The following is a 23,606-nucleotide window of genomic DNA, read 5'->3' on the forward strand; positions in this document are numbered from 1 at the left end:
CCTGGAAAGAAGGAAGATGGATATTCTGTTTGGGTCCTGCCTCACTTCATCACATACCCTATAATACTAGGTTAAATACTAGAGCAAAAAAATAAAAATATGAGGACAGTCATCATTCCTGCTGAATTTGTAAAGTCCTCTCCAGCAGCCAGTTCTTCACTGGTAGGCCATTGCAGTTCTAAGACTCTATACCTCAAGGGAGGATGGCCACCTCAGAATTTAAGTCCCATATATAAATTCTTAAGTGATCAGGAAAAGGAAGATTTCCAGTCGGACACCTGAAGCACAAAATATCCTCTCTGAACAAAGAGAACCTGGTGCATCAATTAATGGTGTTTGGAGGAGGATGTTGAGCAGGAAGGAGTGGGAATATTATGTTGCTCCTGCTTCTATTTTCTTTTATATACAAAAGCCATAGTGATAGGCCATTAGTCATCTACACTCTGTTCCCAGTAAGTCATCTAGTCCCACCGTGTAATCTGAGAGTCAATATTGCAAATAAGATACATTAAGAAAGTTCGAGATGACCTGAGCTAAAGCTTCTTGCACATCTGGATCTGCAGAATTTTGCCTTCTTTGGTTTAATTTGAGTTCAGCCTGACTTAACTATTTAAGGAAATCAGACCTTCCTCCTCCTTCCCCTCCTTCCCCCAAAGGACTTATACAATGAATTACATTCAAATTTCACCTACTTTGCATCCTGTTAAATTCCTCAACACATAGTCCAAAGTTCATGGGAAATTGGCAAGAAGAGGAAATTTCTTAAGTGGGAACTATTAAAGGAAAGGTGTTAAGGAAGGGATAACATCCAGGAAGATTAAAAAGTGACTTTTTTTCAGTACTAAAGTTCTTTTGTATTTGTTTTTTGCACATCTTAGTTTCAAATGGTACCAATCATTCCACTCTGGAACTCTGGAACTAAGATATCTTAGATACAGATTTTTACAGATGAGCTCCTTCAGAACTGTCTTCTATTTCTCCTCCTGAGTTTTTTCCAACCAAAAAGGGAATGCATCAGAAGATTCAGGAGACTAAATAATGATCATCATCCTGTTTCAATTTTTAAACTTTTTCATTCATACAATGGTTACTAAGAAGCAAGCGTGGTTACATTGTAAATATAGTGTATTTGGAGTCAGAGTATCTGAATTTGAATCCTGTACCTTCCATTTTTCTATGTTTGTAATCATAAGGATTATTTGAATCATCCAGTTTTTGGTGATTTTATCAATTATTTTAGTTAGTTGGACTCATCCGACTCTTGGCAAAGATACTGGAATAGTTTTTACCATGTCCATCTCCAGCTTATTTAAAGATGAGGAAACTGAAGCAAATAGGGTTAAGTGATTTATCCAGAATCACACAGCTAGTAAATGTCTGAGGGCAAATTTGAACTTATGAAGCCAAATAATTACTGACTAGATATTATGCCCCCCCTTTTCTATCTCATTATCAAAAAAAAAAATGAAAATATTATGACTTGATTCATATTCAGTTTTCATTGTACTTTCTCTAGCTCCAAATGGCAGTTTTCATCCTAAGTCTATTGCAATTTTCTTAGAATGTATTGTTGAATGTATGGGACCTACCTGCCATCTAGGGGAAGGGGTGGAGGGAAGGAGGGGAAAAGTTGAAACAGAAGTTTTTTCAATGGTCAATATTGAAAAATTACCCATGCATATGTTTTGTATATAAAAAACTATTTAAAAAAAAAGAATATATTGTTGAGAAGAGCTAAGTCTATCATAGTTGATCATCATGTAATCTTGCTATTACTGTGTACAATGTTCTCCAGATTCTGCTCACTTCACTCAGCATCAGTTCATGTAAGTCTTTCCAGGCTTTTCTGAAATCATCCTGCTGATCATTTCTTATAGAACAATAATATTCCATTACATTCATATACCATACTTATTCAAACATTCCCCAATTGATAATATCCATTCAATTTTCAATTCCTTGCCACTGCAAAAAGAACTGCTATAAATATTTTTGTACATGTGAGTCCTTTTCCCTTTTTTTATGACTCTTTTGGCATAGACCCAGTAGTGCCACCATTGGACCAAAGGATATGCACAGTCTCATAGTCCTTTACACAGTTCCAAGTTGGTTGGATCAGCTCACAACTCCACCAACAATGCATTAGTGTCCCAGTTTTCCATACATCCCCTCCAACATTTATCATTATCTTTTCCTGTCATCTTAGCCAATCTGAAAGGTGTGAAGTCATACTTTAGAGTTGCTTCAATTTGCAGTTCTCTAATCAATAGCAATTTAGAGAACTTTTAAAAATGACTATAGATGGTTTTAGTTTCTACATATGAAAATTATCTGTACATATACTTTGACTCGATTGGGGAATGATTTGTATTCTTATAAATTTTAATCAGTTCTTTATAAATTTTAGAAACAAGGCTATTACCAGAAACACTGGCTATAAAATTTTCCCCTCAAGGTTTCTGATTCCCTTTTAATTCTGACTACATTGATTTTATTTGTTCAAACTCTTTTTAATTTAATATAACATTTTGATTTCATTTTGTAATCCATGTATTTGTAACCCATGATTACCTGGATCATTTTGGAGTCATTTTGCATTTCATAGTATTCTCTAGTTCTTATTTGACCCTAAATCCTTCCCTTCTTCAAAAATCTGACAGGTAAACTATCCTTTGCTCTTCTAATTTGCTTATAGTGTTTTATGTCTTAATCACAAACTCATTTTAGTCTTATCAAGCATATAGATGTTGATCTACACGTAGTTTCTGCCATATTGTTTTCCAATTTTCCCAGCAATTTTTGTCAAATAGCTGGAATCTTTGGGTTTATCAAATAGTACATTACTACTGTCATTGACTATTGTGTCTTGCATACTTAAACCTCTTTCCCTGGGCCACCACTCTATTTCTTGATCTAGGCATGGTGTAGGCCAGTTACTTTACCTATAAAATTTGGGGATTATACTAAATGATCATTCTCCTCCACTCTGTTGTTGGAGTCATCTTTCTTCTAGATTGACCATGTTACTGTGTTATTCAATAAACTTTAGCTTGGCATTCAAAGCCTTTATAACCTGGTCCCTCTTACCTTTCCAGTCTTCTTATACCCTACTCCAACAAAATCTGTGATCTAATGACACTCAGTTTCTTAAACAATATACTTTATCACCCAACTCTAGAATCCAACCCTTCTATAAGAAGTCTTTCCTGGGCCACCCTTAATGTGAAAGCCTTCCTTCTGTTGATCATCTAATAATTTATCCTGTATATCTTGTTTATACCTCATTATTTTCATGTTCTCTCCCTTCATTAGACCATAAACTTATTGAGAGACGTGATTATATTATACCTTTTTTTTTGGTTCCTCCATTACTTAGCACAATGATTGGCACACAGTAGGTGCTTAAAGATGCTTTCTGACTAACTTTTCTTCCAGCTCTGAAATTATAGTTCTAAGTACATCTAAGGAATACTAAAGAAGTTTTTGGAGTGTTATTTCAATTTAAAAATTCCGTGGGAATTAGGGAAGTCAGATATCTATAAATAAACATACATATACATATATATCTTCATAAATCATGCCAGTTTCCTGCTTTTGCCTGCTGCATGATAAATATATCACAAGGCATACTTTTTATATGTCCCCACCTAGTTGAAAGCAAATAGTACCCACTCTAGGGGAAATCATTAAATTGAGTCTAATTTTATCTCTCATCACACTAGTATCTTCTTTCTGTATTCTTTCTTGCCTCAAACTTTTCCTAATCTCTTCCAACAAAACAGAGAAGAATCTGGCATCTTTCATTTCTACTCAAAAGGCAGGCAAACTCGATCAGACTGAATGAAGTATTAGCTCAACAAAGCATTTGCAGTCCATCTTTTATCTTAGTTCTCAAACAAAAGACTTTCTTCCTCTCACCTCAGACTCTACAATCAAAAGAAATTTAGCAAGTAGAGCAAAGAGCAGAGGTAACCCTGAAATCAGATCTACTTAGTCTATTCTAAAGATAAAGAGCTAACTTCATTTTTTCAGGATGGATGATGAAGGGGTCACAAAAAATGGGGGTACTTCCTCCCCATCTCTCACTACCAGGTAGTTCCTTACCTCCTTGGAAAAAGCAACTAGCTGCCAACCTACTGGTTTCCTTACCAAAGAGCCTGTGTTACTTCAAGAAATTAGACCATACATTGTCTTTGCAAAACTTAGTAGATCTTCTTGCCCAAATCATTTTAGATATATCCCTCATCCTTTAAATTAATCTAATCCTTGTTCTTCTAGCATTCAATCTAAAGGCTCCCAGATATATATTGACTTCTGGCTTTTGTGATATTATTTTATTTAGCATTAAATTATAATTCTTACTAGAACAACTTTGTCACAGTTCTTGGAATGTACCTATAAGTTTCCTACAGCATTTTAATTCTGATAATGAAGTAAAAGAAGATTGGTGCTGTCCATAATCTAAGATGAAAATAATTAATTTTCTCAACCAGTCATTATTCAGGTCAACCAACTATATGTCTTCTCTCCTTAATCCTGGGCTAAGGCCATGAAGAGAAAGGCTTATTTTTCTATTCCTAAATTAAATCTTCCAGATACAAAAGGGAAAACTGAACTTAAAAAACATTTAATTGTTGAGATTAAAAAAAAAAGTCAATCAGTCTGGCTCACAAATGTCCAGATTGAGGCTGACACAGCCCAAATTCACTGAATTGAAGATGTCAAAAGATCTGCCCAGGGCCACACAGTTTATGTACCAGAACAGGATTGAAGAAGGGCATGATAGATATATCATCATTTCCCACTCTGCCTCAGTATTTCACCTTGTGAATCTGGAACTCTTCACTGTATCACACTGTTAGCATCTCTGATTCTAGAATCAGCTCTTTCCACTATGCCACACTGGTACAATTCAAACCCAGAGCCTAGGGCTCCAGGCTCAAATCATGCTTTCCACTGCAGAAAGCTTGATTTACTAATTTAAATCAATGTAAAATAAAACAAAATCAAAAAAAGCATTCATTACATAATGCAAGGCACCACTCCAAGTGTAACTGACTCCACTATCCTCATTTTATTTGAACATATTGGAATAAAGAAATCAATTGTGATTTCAAAAAACATTTTGAATAACAAACCATCACGTTTCAAATGCAAATATATTTCAATAGAAGATATTTGTATGAGGCATTCAACAATTTAAAGTGACTTACTACATGTAATTCATTTCCTATACATAAAGTGCTCAAGAAACTATATAAGTTTTTCTGATATTAAGTGAACTTTGTGCCAACATTTTGGAGCATTTAGACCTATGTTAAAGGACTGAGGGGACCTGTGATTTCAGTGGTATAGAGAACTTCCTAGTTGTATAAAACTACCAATTCAACTCAGTATCTTTTTTGTGATTCTTATAGGATTGACTAGCACATGGAGGAGTAAAATGACTTTATTTAAAGTCACACTGTTACAGATGTGTCAGAGACAGGACTTAATGCAGGCCTACTTTGTTGCAAAACCTGATCTCTACTTCTGCCTCTCATCTGAATGGTGTTATGGAAAAAGGATTGGCCTGGGAGTCAGACCTGGAATTCAAGTTCTATTCCCCTCCTCATTAATTCTGAGGAGCCAGTTGCTGAATTTCTGAGTCCAAGTTTCCATATTCATAGATGGGCTACTATAAAGAAAGTACTTAATGGAAATAAGCCATTACTTGCTGCTAAACTTTAGCTAGATAAGAAAATGGATAGAGAACCAGGCCTTGAGTCAAAAAGACCAAAATTCAAATCTGGACTCAGACAATATCTAGCTGTATTACCCTGGGCAAGTCAATTAACCCTGTTTGCCTCTGTTTCCTCATCTGTAAAATGAGCTGGAGAAAATTGGAAACCATTTCATTGTCTTTTCTAAGAAAACACCAAAGGGGTCAGTCATGACTGAAAAGACTGAACAAAGAAACCAAAACTTTAGTCTTTCTCCAGAGGCTCTTTGTACATAGGGCTTTCTTTATACAATGAAATCTTTGTTAAATGATTAACTCTGAAAAAGGTCTAATCGAAATGCAAATATGAAGTTAGGTACATTTATGTTAATGCAAGAAGTTTCCACAAGCAAAAAATAGAAAAATACTTCTCTGAACTGGAAATTCTGGTTTTCAGGGAATTAGAAAGATGACAAAATTCATTTCCACTTAGGAAAACTGGTTGTTTATTCTGCTAATCCTAAATTATCTATATAATGAGAGATAGTAGCTGTAGTCATAGCCAATGAATCTAATGATTTTTAATAGCTCTAAAGGACCCCGTAATTTAGATAGGTTCTACTTAAACTCAGCTGCTATCACAAATAAAGATTCAGAAAGTCGAGGTTCAATTGCTCAGAAAAGCATATCCTTATCTCCTCAGGCAATTGTCTGGTAATTAGTATCAGCAAAAGAATTTCTGTTCCTTTCCCACCACATCCTATAGATCTGGGCCAAGAGTTAAGGGCTTGAATCTCATATTTGCATAACAAGGATGAATGAATAATATGAATATCAACACCAGCTGACCATAAGATGGAAGAGGTTCTTTCTCCTAGGAGCCCAAATTTTTATATAACAGCAATTTTTAAAAGGTCAGTATTATCACTGTGTGAGGACGGGAATGTAGGTCTTGTATATTTTGTCACTGAGAATTATCAGGAAAAAAATCAGTAAAAATAGGCTGGCAAGTTGTTCAAAGCAGTTAGAGGCTTGAGTTCTAATGCCGACACTTTCTGGATAAGATGTGTGGCTTTAAGCAAAAGTACTTCAGCCTTGGGATTTGGAAATCAGTGGTTTCTAATGATTTTTAAGGCTATCTATGTCATTTTGGTCCTCTTCAGCGTTCAAAGAACACAACCAAACCAAAATTATCTAGGAAAAAGTGGTTGTGGGAAGGGTACAATCAAGTCTACTTTCCTCTGATGATTTTTGTCTCATGAAAGGACTGATACGTTGATTCTTGTCTCATTCATGAACTGAGATGAACTTACTATCATCCTCACCTAGTAAGAGGAAAAATAAATAGAAAGGAAGAACTACTTTTGCTAACTGGTAGGATGTAATACCATCTTTAGATTACCTCTCCCCTACACAATTTAGAGCCTGCCTGTTTTTGCTTATATAGAAACTGTATCCCAGGCTCCTGGGTGGTATACTAGAACTGAATCCAGCCTTAAATCCTTCCTCAGACACTAGATGTGATCTTGCACAAGCCAGTTAACCTCTTCCAGCCCCACTTTGCCTATCTGTAAAATGGAAATGAATATTAATAATACCTATCTCGTATAACTGCTGTGTAAAGGTTAAATGTTTTTATTCATTTATTATCCCAAGGTCACAAAGGTGAAATCACAATAGTAAAGAACAGAGCCAGGATTTTTATTCATTCATTTAAATAAACATTTATGGAATGCTTGGCACTAGGCAAAAGACAGTCTCTAGAACTGACCTAAGGAATTGACAGTCTTAACAGGGGAGACAATATGCAAACACACATATACAAAACAAGCTATTTAAAATCAAACAGGGATTATATATTGAGCCTGGAGGTGATAGGAGCCAGGGAAATGAACCGAATAGGAAGATGAGCAGGTCAGATCTGTACTTCAGGAAGATCATTTTGACAGCCAAATAAAGCATGAACAAAAGTGAGAAGGGAGACCAACCAATAGACTATTTTACTAGTTGATACATGAGATGATGAGGTCGTGCACCAGAGTGTCAAACTATCATGACAAAAGGAGATGTCACAAACGCAAAATCAACACGATGTGGCAGTCAGTATTTGAGACATTGGATACGGAGGTGAGAATATAAGTGAGGAACTGATGATCAAATACAAGTTGTGAACCCCGGGGGGACTGAGAGTGCTCTCAACAGTTATATAGAAATCTGTGTTGACAGGTTGCTCCAACTTCAACTATATCTACCAGGGTGGAAAATAAGTAGTTCTGATGATTGAAGAAGAGACGCCAATGTCCATTGACAGTACACCTTAAACTTGCTTCCAAAGATGAACAATAGTTTTGACAGGGTAAGGCTTCTAGGGTAAACATAGCAATAATCCTAAGGTGCCCTGGCCTTAGAGCTCTGTCATTTTAATTATCTGTTTGTCAATGATTCTAAAGTCTCTGGGCCTTAGGATAGTCTTACAAATATTGTTGATTGTCAGATAAATAATCTGCTGTGTCAGTGATAACCAAATTCCTGAGACCACTCCTTAGTTCTATCTCTAAGCCACAAAAGTAGCATATCAGTGATATGAAGAACTGGATAAATTTGTCTCCTAGCTTCTGGTTCTTTGCTAAATCCTTTTGGAATTTAGCTTGCCTCAATTGGCATTACAATTGCAATAAACTTTGCCCCTACACTTGGAATGAGTTTAAACCTGCAAATCCTATCTACACTCATTTCAACCCATAATCTCTTAAGAAGCAGTAGATTGGTAGCTTTTTGTTTTTAAGACGTTTCAGTCACACCAAACTCTTCATGACCTTATTTTGAAGTTTTCTTGGCAAAGATGTGGTTTGCCATTTCCTTCTCCAGCTTATTTATTTATTTATTTATTAGATAAGGAAACTAAGGCTAACAAGGCCACAGCTAAGAAGTGTCTAAAGCCAAATCTTAAATCAGGTCTTCTTGATTCCAGGCCCAGGTAGTAGCATCAGCAACCAAAGGGAGAAACTCTATAGAGTGTCTCCAATCTTTTTTCTATTTAAACTAATGTAAACCCAAATTACTTTCTCATTTCACTAGGCTAAATAATCAAGAGTAACTTCCTATAGTAGATTTTCAGCACTATTTATGTAACTCCTGACTCCACTCCACTACGTTTATTCAAAAGATAACAGTCCCAGGATACTTTTAAAGATTAGATTAACTACAGAAAGGTGGGATACAGCCAAGACCAAAACCTCCCCTTGAGTACATAGCTTATCCATATAACTACATCCTATTTCTGGGGGCATAATAACAACTCAGGAAATAATAACTTAAGTAATAAAATTCAAGCTCACTTTTATACAATCCTGTTTTCTTGGCACCAAAGAAAAAGGCCTAGATTTGAAGTCAGAATTCAGAGTTGAATTCTAGTTCTTCCCTTTATTCGTGTGACTTTGTAGACAAGCATATTTCCATTTCTGGACCTCAGAATCTCATCTGTAAAATGAGGACCTCTAAGGTCCCTTCCAGTTCTAAAGAATGAGCCTAGGCAGATATCTCCACCTGCAGTATTTTTTTTCATATGGCTATAAATAGTTTTTATTAATCTGAAAATTTCCTGTTCTTTTCCTTTGACTATCAATTGAGGAATGATTGTTTGATTCAATTCCCTATATCTGAGAAATAAGGTATTTATTAGAGAGATACTTGCTTAAAAATTTTTTTCCTTCTAATTTTGGTTGCATTGATTTTGTTTGTGCAAAGGCTTTCTACTTTTACATTTTATAATGTTCTATATATCTTGTTTGGTCCTAAATTCTTTCCTTAACTATACATCTGACAGGTAAACTATTCTATGCCTTCCTAATTTGCTTACAGTTATCACCCTTCATGTGTACATCACATATCCATTTTGATCTTATGTTGGTATAAGGTGTGAGATATCAGTGTATATCTAATTTTTATCATACTAAGGGTAAGGAAGAGAAGATAGAACTAGGAATTTGAAACTTTAAAAGTTCAAAATTGTTTTTATATGTGGTTAAGGGAAAATAAGATATTTTTTAAAAAGACCTTCTTACTACGAAAATGAAAACTATTCCTCTTTTAAATGACAAATACAAAAGTAGAGAAAGATTATGCATTGAAACACAGGGTAATAAAGTTTGTTCAATTGAATGACCCAGGAAAGAGAAGATGCTGCCTCACTGATTTTAAAGGCAACCAGGAAAAATGAGTCAATAAACAAAACATTTATTTAGTTCCAGTCTGTTTGCTAAGAGCTGGGGATAGGGGTGGGAGAGAGGGTATTACAAAAAATAAATAAATAAAAGATAGTTCCTGTCCTCAAAGAATTTAGTCTAGTGGCAAATATGAAAATACAAAGTACAAATGGTAGAGTACACAATTCTTCACTGCTGCTCCTTTGCCTTAATAGGTAGAAGTTGAAGTAGAAGAAGGTGTTTGAAATGGCAGAAGAAAGCTTTTTTGGTACTTTTAAGTTCTTTCATTCAAAACACTTTGTAAACTTTCAGAACCCTCAATAGGAATGAGATCTGTCTGGTTTCTAAATAGAGAAATCTTCTGTCTTTCATTCACATTTTTGTTTCTTGCCTCTCTCTCTTTTGGAAAGTCAAAATGAAGAATGATCTGGTTGGATTTCAAAAGTGAATGGTCAAGGCTGGGATATACACTAGCATTAGGAAGCTAGAAGGAATCTTAGAGAAAAACAGTAAGGACCATCTTCAAATCTGACTTCAGCCCATTGCTTTGCACTCACATGTATTCCAATTATTAAGTATCATGATAAGGAATAAGAATTTTTCAGGCTGTAAAAGCAGCCCTGGAATTAACTGTGCTCACTCATATACATCATTCATTTAAACATGCCTTTTGTAGGACCATTGACTTTGGGCATATAATACTTCTGCTTGGAGGTTTGGAGTGGATTACAGCTCTATCCCACCCAACTAACCAATTATAACTTTAAAGAGCCTCCTAATGCATGGCAAAGATAAGATTATCTCTATCCTCAAGGGTGAAGAAGGCTCTGCTTTAATAGGCCTCCCTTACTTAGAGAGTAGTGGCTCTTAACCTAGGGTCCATGAACTCTTAGATTTCTGGGGAAAGTTGAATAGGGAAAAATGACCACTTTATTTTCACTAACTATTGGCTGAAAGTTAACACTTCCTGCAATTATGAATGCAGGTGACAAAATATTCTGATAGGGGACCATGCAGTATATTAAAGAGGTGCAAGCCTCCCTCACTTAGAACACTGAACCAGTGATGACAAAAGAATGGGTGGGTTTTGTTTTTGCTTTATTTAGAAGACAATGTGAAAGTATACATTTCTCCACATGAGAAGTCCTTCAAAAATTTGAGAAGAGTGATCACCTTCCCCTTCCAAGGCTTTTCTTCTCCAAGCAGAACATGCCTCAACTTCCCTCAACCATTCCTCCTATGACCAAGATGTCAGAGCCCTGACTTGGACACCTATCAGCAGTGGCTACATTCATGAATGTTTGTCATCTTCCTTCCTCAAGTAGGGTGCCTACTTTTCACCTAAAAGTATGCTGGCAGCACAACATAATCTGTACATAATGTAGAATCAACACAACACTATGCTTCTTTCTTCATTGAACCATACCACAGTTTGAAAAAACTATGCTACTTAAACTTTATTTTGAATAGATTGACACTCTTCCTCTGGACAATGAAGTGTTGGTTTTTCTAACCAACTGGAAAAGTGTAAGTGTAAGTAAGTAAGACTCACTCCCAGCTACTTCTCTGGTTAGATATTATTCGTTGCCGTGGAAACATATTGTATAAGACATATTCTTATTTTTATATAAATATTAAATACAATTTTCCTTCATGTTTTTCTCAGTTTTTGTTTTAATAACTAGGGCTGAGTCTATACCAGCGCAAAGTATTTGCTAGATGGAATTCCCTACAGCTTACAAAAAATGTGGAGCTTATAGAAAGCCAAATACTTCTGGATTCCTTGACATTTATGAAGAAACGTAGAGAGGACTGAGGAAAATTTGGTCCACCACATATTCTGGCTGAGCCTAATTCTGCCTCAAGTAATCAAAATAGCAGTTACTAAAACCAAAGAAACCTAATGGTTTTGATGAAATTGATGACTATCTAGATAATAAGCTGTTATTAAAAGAATCTAGTAATAAGATGTAGGTCAGTAAGGACAAATGTGCCCATCCATTACCTCCTCTTGGGGTCACACCAGGGAAAAGAATAGTAAACCTGATAAATAGGAGTCTGGCCAAATATCACACTTGCCGAGTTACAAAGCTGTTAAATATGTAAAGCGAAGAGAATTATTATACTCTTTAATATTTAGGAACGAATTTACATTTGCTATAACTCTTGAACTAGCAGAGAGGAGATGGGAGAATAAGTGCACTGTTTCATGGAAAATAGTTTTTGAATGATATTTTAAAATCATTCATAACCTCAAAATGGTTCCATTTCTAAGTCCAAAATGTTCTTTGATAAGAGTCTGCCCCTACCTGCTAGGAAACAGGAAATAACTTAACCTTATTTATAGGCCTGAACATTATTACTCCACAGAGGCAAAACATCTCATAACCAGGTTCTACATTAACTTGAATTATAGGCACCATCAGAGTGACCAAGAAGTAAGATTTTATTGGATATCCTAATTTGTTCAATTTTTCTCTCGTACGCCATGACTCAAGTGCAGTATAATTTTTTCCTCCTTAGCCTTTATTCTTTATGATGTCATATCTATTTTATATCACCTTTAAAATGTGCTCAGTTAGAGGAAAAAGGAGGGACAGATAAAATTTTGAAACCTTACTATTTAAAGAAAAATGAAAATAATACTATTCCCAGCAATACAACAATATAAGACAATTACAAAAGACTTATGATTTAAAAAAAAAAAATGCTATTCTCATTCAGAGAAAGAACTGAAGGGAATCTGAATGCAGGCTGAATCATACAATTTTTTACTTTATTTTTGTGGGTGCATTTTTTTGGGGGTCCATGTCTTTTTTCATAATATGACTAATGTGGAAATATGTCTTGCATGATTGCACATGTGTAATCTATATCATATTGCTTACCATGTCAGTGAGGAAGGGAGAAAATCTGAAGCTCAAAATTAAAAAAAAAAAGTTGAAAATTGTCTCTACATCTAATTGGGAAAAATAAAGCAAAAATTAAAAAAAAACACCTTAAAAATAAATAATATAAATCCTTCTGCCTGAGAGTATTTATATCATAAAATGGCTTTTACACATACCATTTCTAATACTGTTATTACTAAAATATATACCTTTCCAAAAATAAAAAAGGAAAGAGGCCAGTTTTTTTTTAACAACAAAAAAAGGAATGGGTACAAAGCCTATAAACTGAAAATTCCAAGTATTATCTAACAGACTCCTTGGATCAAGAAATTTTTAAGTTTATGTTTTTAAGTGGAAAATAGTCATGATGTGTATATATATAAAAATATTGTTGTTTAACTCTAGCCTGCTTGTGGAAGAGTAGGGGAGAAAATAGAGTAAAAAGTACACAGCAAAGAACAAAATAATTATCTACAAGGAAGCACAGAAAAGATGGACAGTCATGAATATATAATCTCTTTTATTATATGTGCTTTTTTGAAATGGAAATTTAAAAAATTTCTTACACATTTTGAATCTTCCCTATTCTGCTGAGCACATGACAATATTGTTTTGTTTTGTTTTTCTTTTCTGTTTTTCTATTTTAAAAAAATTTTGTGTTCAGTTTTCAATAAATCTTTAAAATGATTGTACATGTAACATATCAGATTGCTTTCTGTCTTGGGTAGAGGGGAGGAAGAAAAAAATTAGAAATCAAAGTCTTACAAAACTAAATGTTAAAAATTGTCTTTACAAGTAATTGGAAAAATAAAATACTATTACAAAATAGTCATGATTTTCCTTGAATCATAATTTCAGTATCTAATATGCTTGATATGTTAATACATGATCTCATTGCTCAACTCTGAGCTCTACCTCCAGGAAGGGAAATAAACCTCTTCCCCTGAAACCCTCTTTAAGTCTCTGCTCAAATTAGATTCATGTTTACTTAATTGAGACTGGAAGCCTAAACAGTCCTTGGCTCCAACACATTTGTCTGCTGCCTTGGGAACAATGCTACAAAGTGTGAAGGTCCATTTGCACATCAGGGACAATACCAGTTATTAAGCACAAAAAAACCTGCCTCTCTGTCCGGGATGAATTTGCAGTGGCATTACTGAGTAGAGGGAGGATTTTAGGTGGCACAGTGGATAGAATATTTAGCTTAGAGTCAGGAAAACTCTTTGTGAGTTCAAATTCAACCTCAGACATACTAGTTGTGTGACCCTGGGCAAGTCACTTAACCCTGTTTGCCTCAATTTCCTCATCGGTAGAATGAGTTGGAAAAAAAAATGGGAAATCACTGCAGTACCTTTGCCAAAAAAACCCCATATGGGCTCATGAAGCCAGACATGACTGAATAAATTTAATAACAACAAACCTAGAGAGAACTCTCTCCTATTAAGTCCTCTTATAGCAGCTAGCATTTATATGGAACTTCACAAAAAACCTTGAGAGGGAGATGCTATCATTACTGAGATAGTTTAAGTGACTTGCGTAGGGTAGGGTCATTCCACAAGCTGGGAGTGTTTGAGGCTTGTTTTGAACTTGGATTTTTTCCTAATTCCCAAGTCCAGCACTCTGTGTCACTTTACTAATTCGAGAATTAGTTTATTGAAACCCTTCACTATAGCAGAATACCTGGTCTACGGCTCAGGTTCAACTAGGACTAAGATTTCATATTAGCTTAAACAACAATGGTGGGAGATTCAGCTTATTATTCTCATTATGTCACTAAAATGAATGCTGTGTGAACTTGGACAAGTCACAGTCAAAAAAAGATTTTTAGATCTTTAAATTAAATGTGTTGGATTCAATGATCTTTAAAGGTCCCATCTAGTTCTAATATCTGATGACCACAAGGTTATGTGAATAGATTTTTAAATCAAATGCAGTATAAATCAAATCCAAATGAGTGCTGTTTCCCTTACCATAGCCAAGTGTTACACATTCATTACAACACTGCTTCCATTATTCAAAATGTTTTTTGGGGGTGGGGAGGTGAAAGGGGGAGAATCTCCTCTTCCAGAGCTGCCTTCAAAGTCTATCACATATTCTCTTGAATATATTCCATGATCACAGTTTTTCAGGCTCTGGAAATACCCATAAGTTATTTAGTGTTATGAATTAGGTTAGTGGCCAAAATATAGGATACTTATAGAATAAAATACTTAGATGCTGCTGCTCATACAAAATAATTAGACTACTTTTCTTATGTAGCTCAGAAGGCAACTGACAATTCCATAGGAGTTCTAATGATGATTGAAAGTAGTGGCAGGAAAACCAAGGCAGCTTCCCAAAGTAATTGCTTTGAAAGATAATATTCATTTGACTATATATAAAGTTCTGGTCTATTATTTAAAAATCAGTTCCACCACTTTAGAATCACGCCATATAATCTGCTTCAAACTCCTTCCATCTTATTTCTCTTGGGAATGGCAGACAAGGGAGTATCATAGCCTACATTTGCCTAAATGCAAAGTTTCTAAAGTCATGCAGTAGCAAAACCTCTTGTCAGCCACATCAAATACTGAAATTGAAGTTTGAAAAAATAATCTGCTTAACATAGCACAAAATGTGCCCAGAAGCTGAGACTTTTTAATGCTTTTGATATTTGGAAACCTCTTCTTTGTTCTGTAAATATCAAGTCTTAGTCAGCAAGATTAATAAGATGCCAAAAAATGAAGCCAGAATGAAAAACATATTTTAAAAGTAAATATTGTCTTCACAAAAAGGCAAGGCACAATAATAAATTAGCCACTCTTCATTAAAAAATAGCAGAGGACTTCAAATTGGAAAAATATCCAAATTATTATGAATAATTTTATAATCTCTATTATGTAGCTGATAATACTTCCCATTCATGTGGGATTTTATACTCTAATCCCTTTCAAGGTGATGAAGACTTTACAAATTTTCATCAAGTATAAATTACAGAATTCCAATTATGAAAGAAAGTAATCAGCAATGTGTTCAGTTCATTCTCATGAAAACTCATAAAAGTAAACACTAAGAAGCTAGATGAAAGTTTTATTCAGTTCACATTAAGCTTCTATTCTAGCTCTATATATAGTTTCTAAAACAGACCTTGAATTAACTTGATATTTAAAGTCAGGAAGTAAGTAAAAATAAAAGTTTTTCATCTTGCACTTTGGGAACAAAATACCCCTAAGGAGAAAGGTCCAGAGTGTAGGCCTAGCATGGGTGGATAAAAGAAGGTCTATGGAAAGAACTTTTGGCTCAAAAATGACAGAGCTACCCTAGCAATTGGGGTGGCCAGGTGGTGCAGTGGATAGAGTACTAGACCTCAAGTCAGGAAAACTTATCTTCCTGAGTTCAAATGTGGTCTCAGATACTCACTAGCTGTGTGGCTTTGGGCAAGTCTCTTAACACTAGTTGCCTCAGTTTCCTCATTTGTAAAACGAACTAGATAAGGAAATGGCAAACTACTTTAGTGTCTTTGCCAAGAAAACTCTAACTGGGATCATGAAGAGTCCAACACGACTGAAAAATTACTGAAAAACTGATAATTGATATTGTCAGAAAAAGGGATGGGCTGCTTTAATAAGGTAGAGTTCTCTCTACTTCAGGTGACAAGCAGAGAGGCTGGCTGCCAAATAATACTGCATTTATCAGGTAGGTTACAGGTGATGCAAGCATCACATAAAGAACTGGACTCATTTAAACTCAGATTCTAGGATTCTGTGAACTGTGGGAATGAATTCATTTAAAAATAAATTTTAAAAAATCAAGAGCAAGAAACAGGATAAATTCAATTCTCCACAATAACCCATTATTCCACCTATAATCTGGATGGTATCAAATAAGATACAGACTTACATCATTTTATAAGTATATAGTCTCAAAATGGATATAAATCAGTTACCTAACAAACTAATCAGGGATTCTTAAAAATTACCCTTCCCAATGCAGTATGTAGTGGGAAAACTGCTGGACTTCAGGAAAGAAATTTTTGTTTGACTTTTGGCTTTTTGGCTACAGACAAATTACTCAAAATGAGGCCAAGAGAAGTTATAAAATGGGAGGGGGAATATGCACTCACTTATCTCAAAGGACTGTTGTGAGTTTGTAAACATTAAAGTGACATTTACATGACTTGTAATTTCCATGAAATTTTTCAAGGACCATGTAGTGATAGTTAATCCTTTTTACCAAAGAAACCTTCAGCACCCTTCCTCCCTTCAAATCATACCAGATGAGAAGCTATCTGCTCAGTATGGAAGAAGTGATGGAAAAAGTTCTAGCTCTAAAGTCAGGGAATTTGGATTTAGATCCTATTTCCAAGACTACACTAACAATTTGGGCCACGGTTTTCTGATGTGCAAAACAGAGGGAAGAAGTTGGATTACACAGCCCCAAAGTTCCCTTCAGGTTCATTGTCATGAAAGAACTCCAGTAGCTTCCCGTTTTCCCCAGATACAAATACAAAATGCTTGATTTGGTATTCAAATTCAAGACCTAGCCCTCTCCAATAATTCTAATCTTTTTATAAACCTTGCGATTGTTGTTGAATTGTTAGTCATATTAGGATTAAGTGACTTGCCCAGGGTGACACAGCTAAGAAGTTTCAGGGGCCAGTTTTAAACTCAGGAAAATGAGTTTTCTTGACTTCAGGTCTGGCACTGTATCCACTGTACCCACTTACTGAATACATTATTCTCCAACATATATTTCAATGATAGTTTCATGGTTGTTCCTTGAAGAAACCACTCCATCTCTTGGTTCTAAGGCATTCTCTCTAACTGTCCTCCAATCCAATTGCTTCATTCCAACTCTAGCTTCTCTGGCTTCCTTTAAGTTCCAACTAAACTTCTACCTCCTCCAGGAAACCTTCAATTCCTCTTAATTCCAGAGCCTTCCCTCTCTTAGTTATTCCCTTTTTATTCTGTAAACAGCTTGCTCTGTATATATTTGTTTGTACATTGTCTCCCTCATTTGATTATAGGCTTTTTCAGAGCAAGGGCTGCCTTTTGCCTCTTTTTGTGTCCCTAATGCTAAGCACAGTGTCTGATACATAGCAGGCACTTAATAAACATTTATTGAATTTATTGACTTAAATTCTAGGATCCATGACTTTGCATAGGGATGGTAAAGTCTGATATAATATATAATATAGATACATCGAAAGTCAAGAAACCTAGTTTATAAGTCCTGGCTTTCTGACACCAACTGTGATGTAGGCTGAGTTATTTGCCTTTCTTGAGTTCTCAATTTTTTAAATTGTAAATTAAGTTTACTGTATTAGGTGATCTCTAAGATAACTTCCAATTCTAGCATTCTATAAACATATTAGAAAGTTGCACAATAGTTAAAATCATTGTCAGGCATATAATAATGAAATACTTTAATAGCTTTATTTTTGGTTATAGGAGATATTTTTTAAAGATACAATTGCTCAAAATCAAAGCTATTTCTATTATAGAATATAATAGTATTAATAATAAATGCATAGTTTCCTCCACATTTTGTTTTACCCGAGTCTTAGATTTCTATTTTACTTTGACTTGATGGCTAACTCTTGTGTGACAGTTATCTAGACCATAGCAAAACTTCAGGTCAGTTACAAAAGGTAGTCACACATGCCAGACTTAGAAGGGTCTATCAAGAGATCCATTTCTGGACCCTTTGAATGTATCATAAGGTTTCATGCAAATGTATTTTGATTATTCTGTCTCTCCTCACTAAAGTAGGCTGAGATCTGAAGGAGAACTAAATACTTCCCTATCTATGCCTCTTTAAAAAAGAAAAGCCTTTGATAATTTATGTTTATGGACATGTTCACAAAGAGCACAAACTTGATTCTTTTAGGACTTTAAAAACTCTTCATTTAACATTATAAACTCTGCTCTCTTTACTCTAGTTAAAAATGGATCCTATTCCACTTTTCCTAATACAGTATTCCTGTACTTCTACTCATAATTAATGGATTCTGAATCTATAATTGACCAAACTACCTCTTTTTTCCCCTATCTTGAAATCCCCTCAAAGTTTTAACCATACCTCATCCAGGAATTTTCTAAAATGAGTAGAATGCTAGATTTCCAGTAGCCCTACCATCAACCAACAAAATCCACAACCTTAACTTCTAGTGGAGAGATAAATAGAAAATCTATGAGAGAAGGATTTATATTTCTCTAACTGGAATAGATAGTCTTCAACTTATGATTGCTGGATTCAGATATTATCATTACAGTAGTATGTTTTAATTAGGTTCTTACATCACCTCACAAAAAAACTACTTACTATTTAGAGCACTACAAACTACATTCTGAGTTACAATTTCTGATAGACTTTTTAAAGCAAAAATTGGGGTTTTGTCTGTAAATCACCAGGCATTGGTTATCTTTTACATGTTCTGTAAGATTTTTAGTATATTATTAAGAATGCTCTAATGTTACAGAAGTATGGCCAAAAGATTTGGACCTAAAAGATTTAACTGTATTTAATTTACTCAAGCCCTTAGAACAAAAATAACAAAAAAATCAAACTGTCATTTCTGGGAACCCGGGGAAAGTATAATTATGTACATAAGGCTCTAGTAATAGAGTAAGGTCAAAAAAGTATAACTATTGGTGGTTGCAATGGTAAGCAAGCAAACAAAACCAATTCATAACAACATTGAGGATGGGGATATAGGTGTTATTTCCTCCCCTCCCCCCATTTTACAGAGGAAAAAGATGAAACACAGAAAGGTCAAAGATTTGCCTATTGTCACACTATCACATAAATGCAGGGTCTTTCTAATTCTAGGTTTGATATGTTCTGTCATCCATCATACCACATGGTCTCTCTGAGGAAATTTATATATGGTAGAACTTCCTGGTGAATTTATGCTGTTATGATATTGCAAATATCTTTAGTTCTACATTCAAATTTGCCATGCATAAGTAAAGATTTCTGCCATCAAATAGTCATAAAAAATAAAAATAATAAGCTGGAAAATCATCAAGACAGAGATATTAAAAGAAAGTCTCTTAGACCTCTGAGCCTTAAAAGGGCTATTTTCCATGAGTCAGGAATGAATCAGTCTTTGTCAGGACAGGTGGGGCTACTTTCTGATGAGGTGTAAGAGTAAGGTCCATGCTATATTTCCTGAAAGATCTCCCTTAAAAAAAAAAAAAAAATCAGCCAGCTTGGGTATTATCTTAGATCCTGGCTGAAGTTATACCAATTATAGTCTCCATCCTAACTTTCAACCACTTCCACCCTATGCTTCTTCCCTTCCTGCCCTAAATTACAGTAGGGTGCAGCTGTGCACAGCTGAACAAAGGTGCATTTTGAGGTTTTAGCATCAGATGACATAATCCACATACAGTGCCCAAGTTGGCATGGAATCCAACGTAAACAAAATATCATATTTTTTATTAGAATAAAGTCTCACTCCCTTTAATAATGAATGTCCGCAATTCCACATTTTATAAAAATGAGCACACTAAATTCTTCATGGTAGTCAAAAAAATCCATTTTATTTTTGCAAATTAGTCTAGATTACTGTTGATTTAGTGATGGCCCATCTCCTATTTCAGGGCAGCCAGCTGTTTCAACTTTTCTGACAGAGAACCTTGGCCTCAACAACCATATCTGATACACAGATAGTCTCTTGGCTGCCCACAGACATGCCCATCTGTGTCCATGGCAAAGTGCCCACTAATAGGTAAGCCACACTCCTGCCTGCTGCTGCTATGTGTGCTAAACAATGAAAGACTTAAAATAAATAATTTACAGAATTTTAGAAATATCATTTTTTTCTGCCATAATATTCTTCTTTTCAACACTGTGTTTATGGACTGCCTCAATTTATCCAACAATGCACATAACTTTTTGGGGCACTCTTAGAACACCAAAAATGCATCCAAGTTTTTGGATTTTCCCTCACTATTGAAATATTATAAGAACATATGTTTTATCATAACCTCATTGCCCAAATTTTTAGACTGAACTGTAGAAATCAATTTTAGAAATTCCTAAACAGAACTATCATTTATCTAAACTTCAATTTCAACGAGGAAGCACAAATCCCAAACACACCCTCTACTTAAATAAGCTACTGTTTCCAAAGTTTAGGGTTAAATAACTTCTTGAACCCTGACGACTGAAGAAAAAATGATGTGCACTTTATGTCTTTATCTTTCGGGACAAATATGATGCTATTTTTCACTGTCAATTGAAAATGGGCTCTGAAGTGTTCCCTTCAGATTAGAGAGGTTCTTCCCAAGATAAAGATCGATCTTTGTAAATAAATAGGACTTCCAAGACAGTAGGAGATAAGTAGCAAGTGTAGGCCCTATGGGACATCTTTACCCTCTCCTGTCCTTTGTTACAAAGTCTACATTTTTAAACTAATACTTTACTGTACTAAGTATCATTTTCACTTATCTCCATTTCTACAATTGTTAAAAGCACACAGTGCACACACACACACGAATTCAGCTCATTTAACTTTCCTGAGCTTTTCCTTTCAGTAAGGCAAATAACCAAACTATAAAGTCTCTCTAGTCTTTCAGTATTTTCTCAGTAATCTTTTCTGTAGCCTTTCCAATCTTTTAATTTTTTTTTTTAACCCCCTTCCCCTTCCAACACTTTTCTTTTAGGGCTTTCAAGAAAGGGAAAAGACCCAAGAAAAGACTGATTAAGTAAGACTCTGTTGTGTTGTGTCTAAGGGTGGGGTGAGAATGGGCGACTACCACAAATTCGAAAAAGGGCAGGCAAAATTTGAGCATGAAGGCAGAGCCTTCAAAACTTTCGCGGTTATTTAAAGAACTGTTACCTTGCAGCTATGGGGAATTGGGCAGCGAGGCTGTAGTTTGAGAAATATTAACAGCTTTTTTTGTGTTTCTAAGTAGAGATTTTGCCAGCCCCGGTTCTCTTAAACCTACAGGATTTTTGACTCTGTCAGTCGGTCACTTTCGCTTGGCGCGATCAGCCCAGCCCATCAGGAGATCTCCAGGTACTCTTTACCTGTTCCTCCCTTCCTCCTCCTCCCTTTGTGGCCGGGGTTATAGCAGTGGCGGTGGCGCTGTCTCCTCACCCTCTCTCTTTTCCTCCCTCTTTCTCTTTCTCCAGGACAGGCCAACAAAAGCAACCTCCAGACTGGTTTTCCCCACTCCACATCGCAAATGCCAGCCAGCATTAGGAAGCCCATCTTGGTCCCCAAGGAACTAAGAAGAGGCATATATTAGGCTCTTTGGCGGGTTGGACAAAAGACCCTGCCCAGAGCTCGGGGAGGGTGGGCTGAGGTTAGGCGGCAACATCGCCTTGGGCAGAGGTGGCCCAAGAAGGAAAGAACGCAACTACTCCCTGAGGGTTCTCCCCACCCTCGAACAGGAAGAAAGGGGACGGGACGCACGCACCGAGACAGGGGCCGTGCCCGCAGTGCCCCTTGGAAAACACATGTGGTTTGTTCCCCTCCCGCTCAAGCCCTACACTTTCCACAACTGTCTGCGGCCAGATGCAGACGGCCAATCTTACAGTCAAACACACATCACACACACACACACACACACACACACACACACACACACACACACAAGTTTGTGGAGACTGAGAATTTACTTAAAGCACTTTTTGTTTCCTCTTCGTTCAAGAAACCTGTTGAAAAAGGTGGGAGAAAGGAGTCGGGACCCCTATATCTCCTTTTTCCCAACCTTTCCCAGGGCCGATGGATAATCAGCGGCCGAGGTGTGTTTTCTAGGACGGACGAGTAAGTGGCCCGGCAAGGTGGCTTTCTCTTCCGTACAGCTAGGTCCAGCTCCCAGGTCCCAGGTCCCCTGACCACCCCGGTGAAACCGGCAGCTCCAAGCCCCGGCCAACTCACCATGGTGATTTCGGTTGCCGTCGCTCCTCCACCTCAATCCGATTTCTGGGGGAGTTGAGATTCTGAAATGTATTTTCCTTTTAACTTCAAAAGTTGGTTCCTTTCGCCAGAAAAAAAAAAGAAAAAGAAAGAAAGAAAAAGTAGAATTCTCCCAACACCCTAGACACTCAAAGGAGCCAATGGGAACACTCGCGGGACTCCATCCAAGCAGGATCGGTAGGGCAGGTTAGAGAGGGAAAGGGGAAGGGGGTTGCTCTTCTTTAGCAGACTCTGTTCATCCTACACAGAAATGAACTGCTCAGTGAGGAGTCAGATGTACACTAGAGCTTCCTCCGGCCTCTCAACTCGAAGTGCTAGTTAAGGGGCAGTCCCGGCAGTTGCAGCTCCGCCGCCAGCCTAGCTCCTCCTCTTTCTTTACTCTGCCACTATGTACTCCCCAGGCTAAGCCTCTGCTCAGTCCAGGCAATCTGTCCTTAAATGGAGAATTCAGTTCGGCCCTGACGAATCAGGGTTTATTTTCGTAGCGTCATTCCTCAGGGAAACTCCAGCAGCCAACAAGCATGGAGCAGCTAGGGTTTCCAAAGATTTCTGGATCCTGTAGTCCTCTGGCCTTTTCCTTTCTCCTCCCCTTCAGCTTCAAAAGAACTTTGTTGACTTAAACTCTTAGACTTGGTACTTTTAGAAAAGAAAAGAATTCCAGAAAAAAGAAATAAGGTAAAGAAAAGCTTTAAACTTCTTTCAGTATGAAAGTCTGAGCTGTGCTTATCTTCCAAGTTAAAGAAGCAATCTAGTCCAGAACAATGAAAAAGAAGAAAAATATTTTATCAGCAAAGAAGATCAGAGTCATGGCAGAAACCCAGAGGAAATCCTTTTATTTTTTCTCCCTCAGGTCTAGGATTATAAGGAAAATCAAAAATGGTGACCGTTATCCTTTC

At 36.2% G+C, this 23,606-nt stretch overlaps 1 protein-coding gene across 2 annotated transcripts in view; it reads right to left on the minus strand.

Annotated features, from left to right (window-relative positions):
- MYO1E (myosin IE) overlaps window positions 1-23,132 on the minus strand; it is a 224,827-nt gene extending 201,695 nt beyond the window's left edge. For both annotated transcript variants that reach the window (XM_031955285.1, XM_012543770.3), the window contains exon 1: window positions 22,672-23,132. In XM_031955285.1, the coding sequence (XP_031811145.1) occupies window positions 22,672-22,674 (3 nt within the window). In that variant the 5' untranslated portion in view covers window positions 22,675-23,132. The remainder of the gene's footprint in view (window positions 1-22,671) is intronic.
- Window positions 23,133-23,606: the final 474 nt, after the last annotated feature.

This window comes from Sarcophilus harrisii, chromosome 2 (assembly GCF_902635505.1).
Source record: "Sarcophilus harrisii chromosome 2, mSarHar1.11, whole genome shotgun sequence".
Lineage (NCBI taxonomy): Eukaryota > Metazoa > Chordata > Mammalia > Dasyuromorphia > Dasyuridae > Sarcophilus > Sarcophilus harrisii.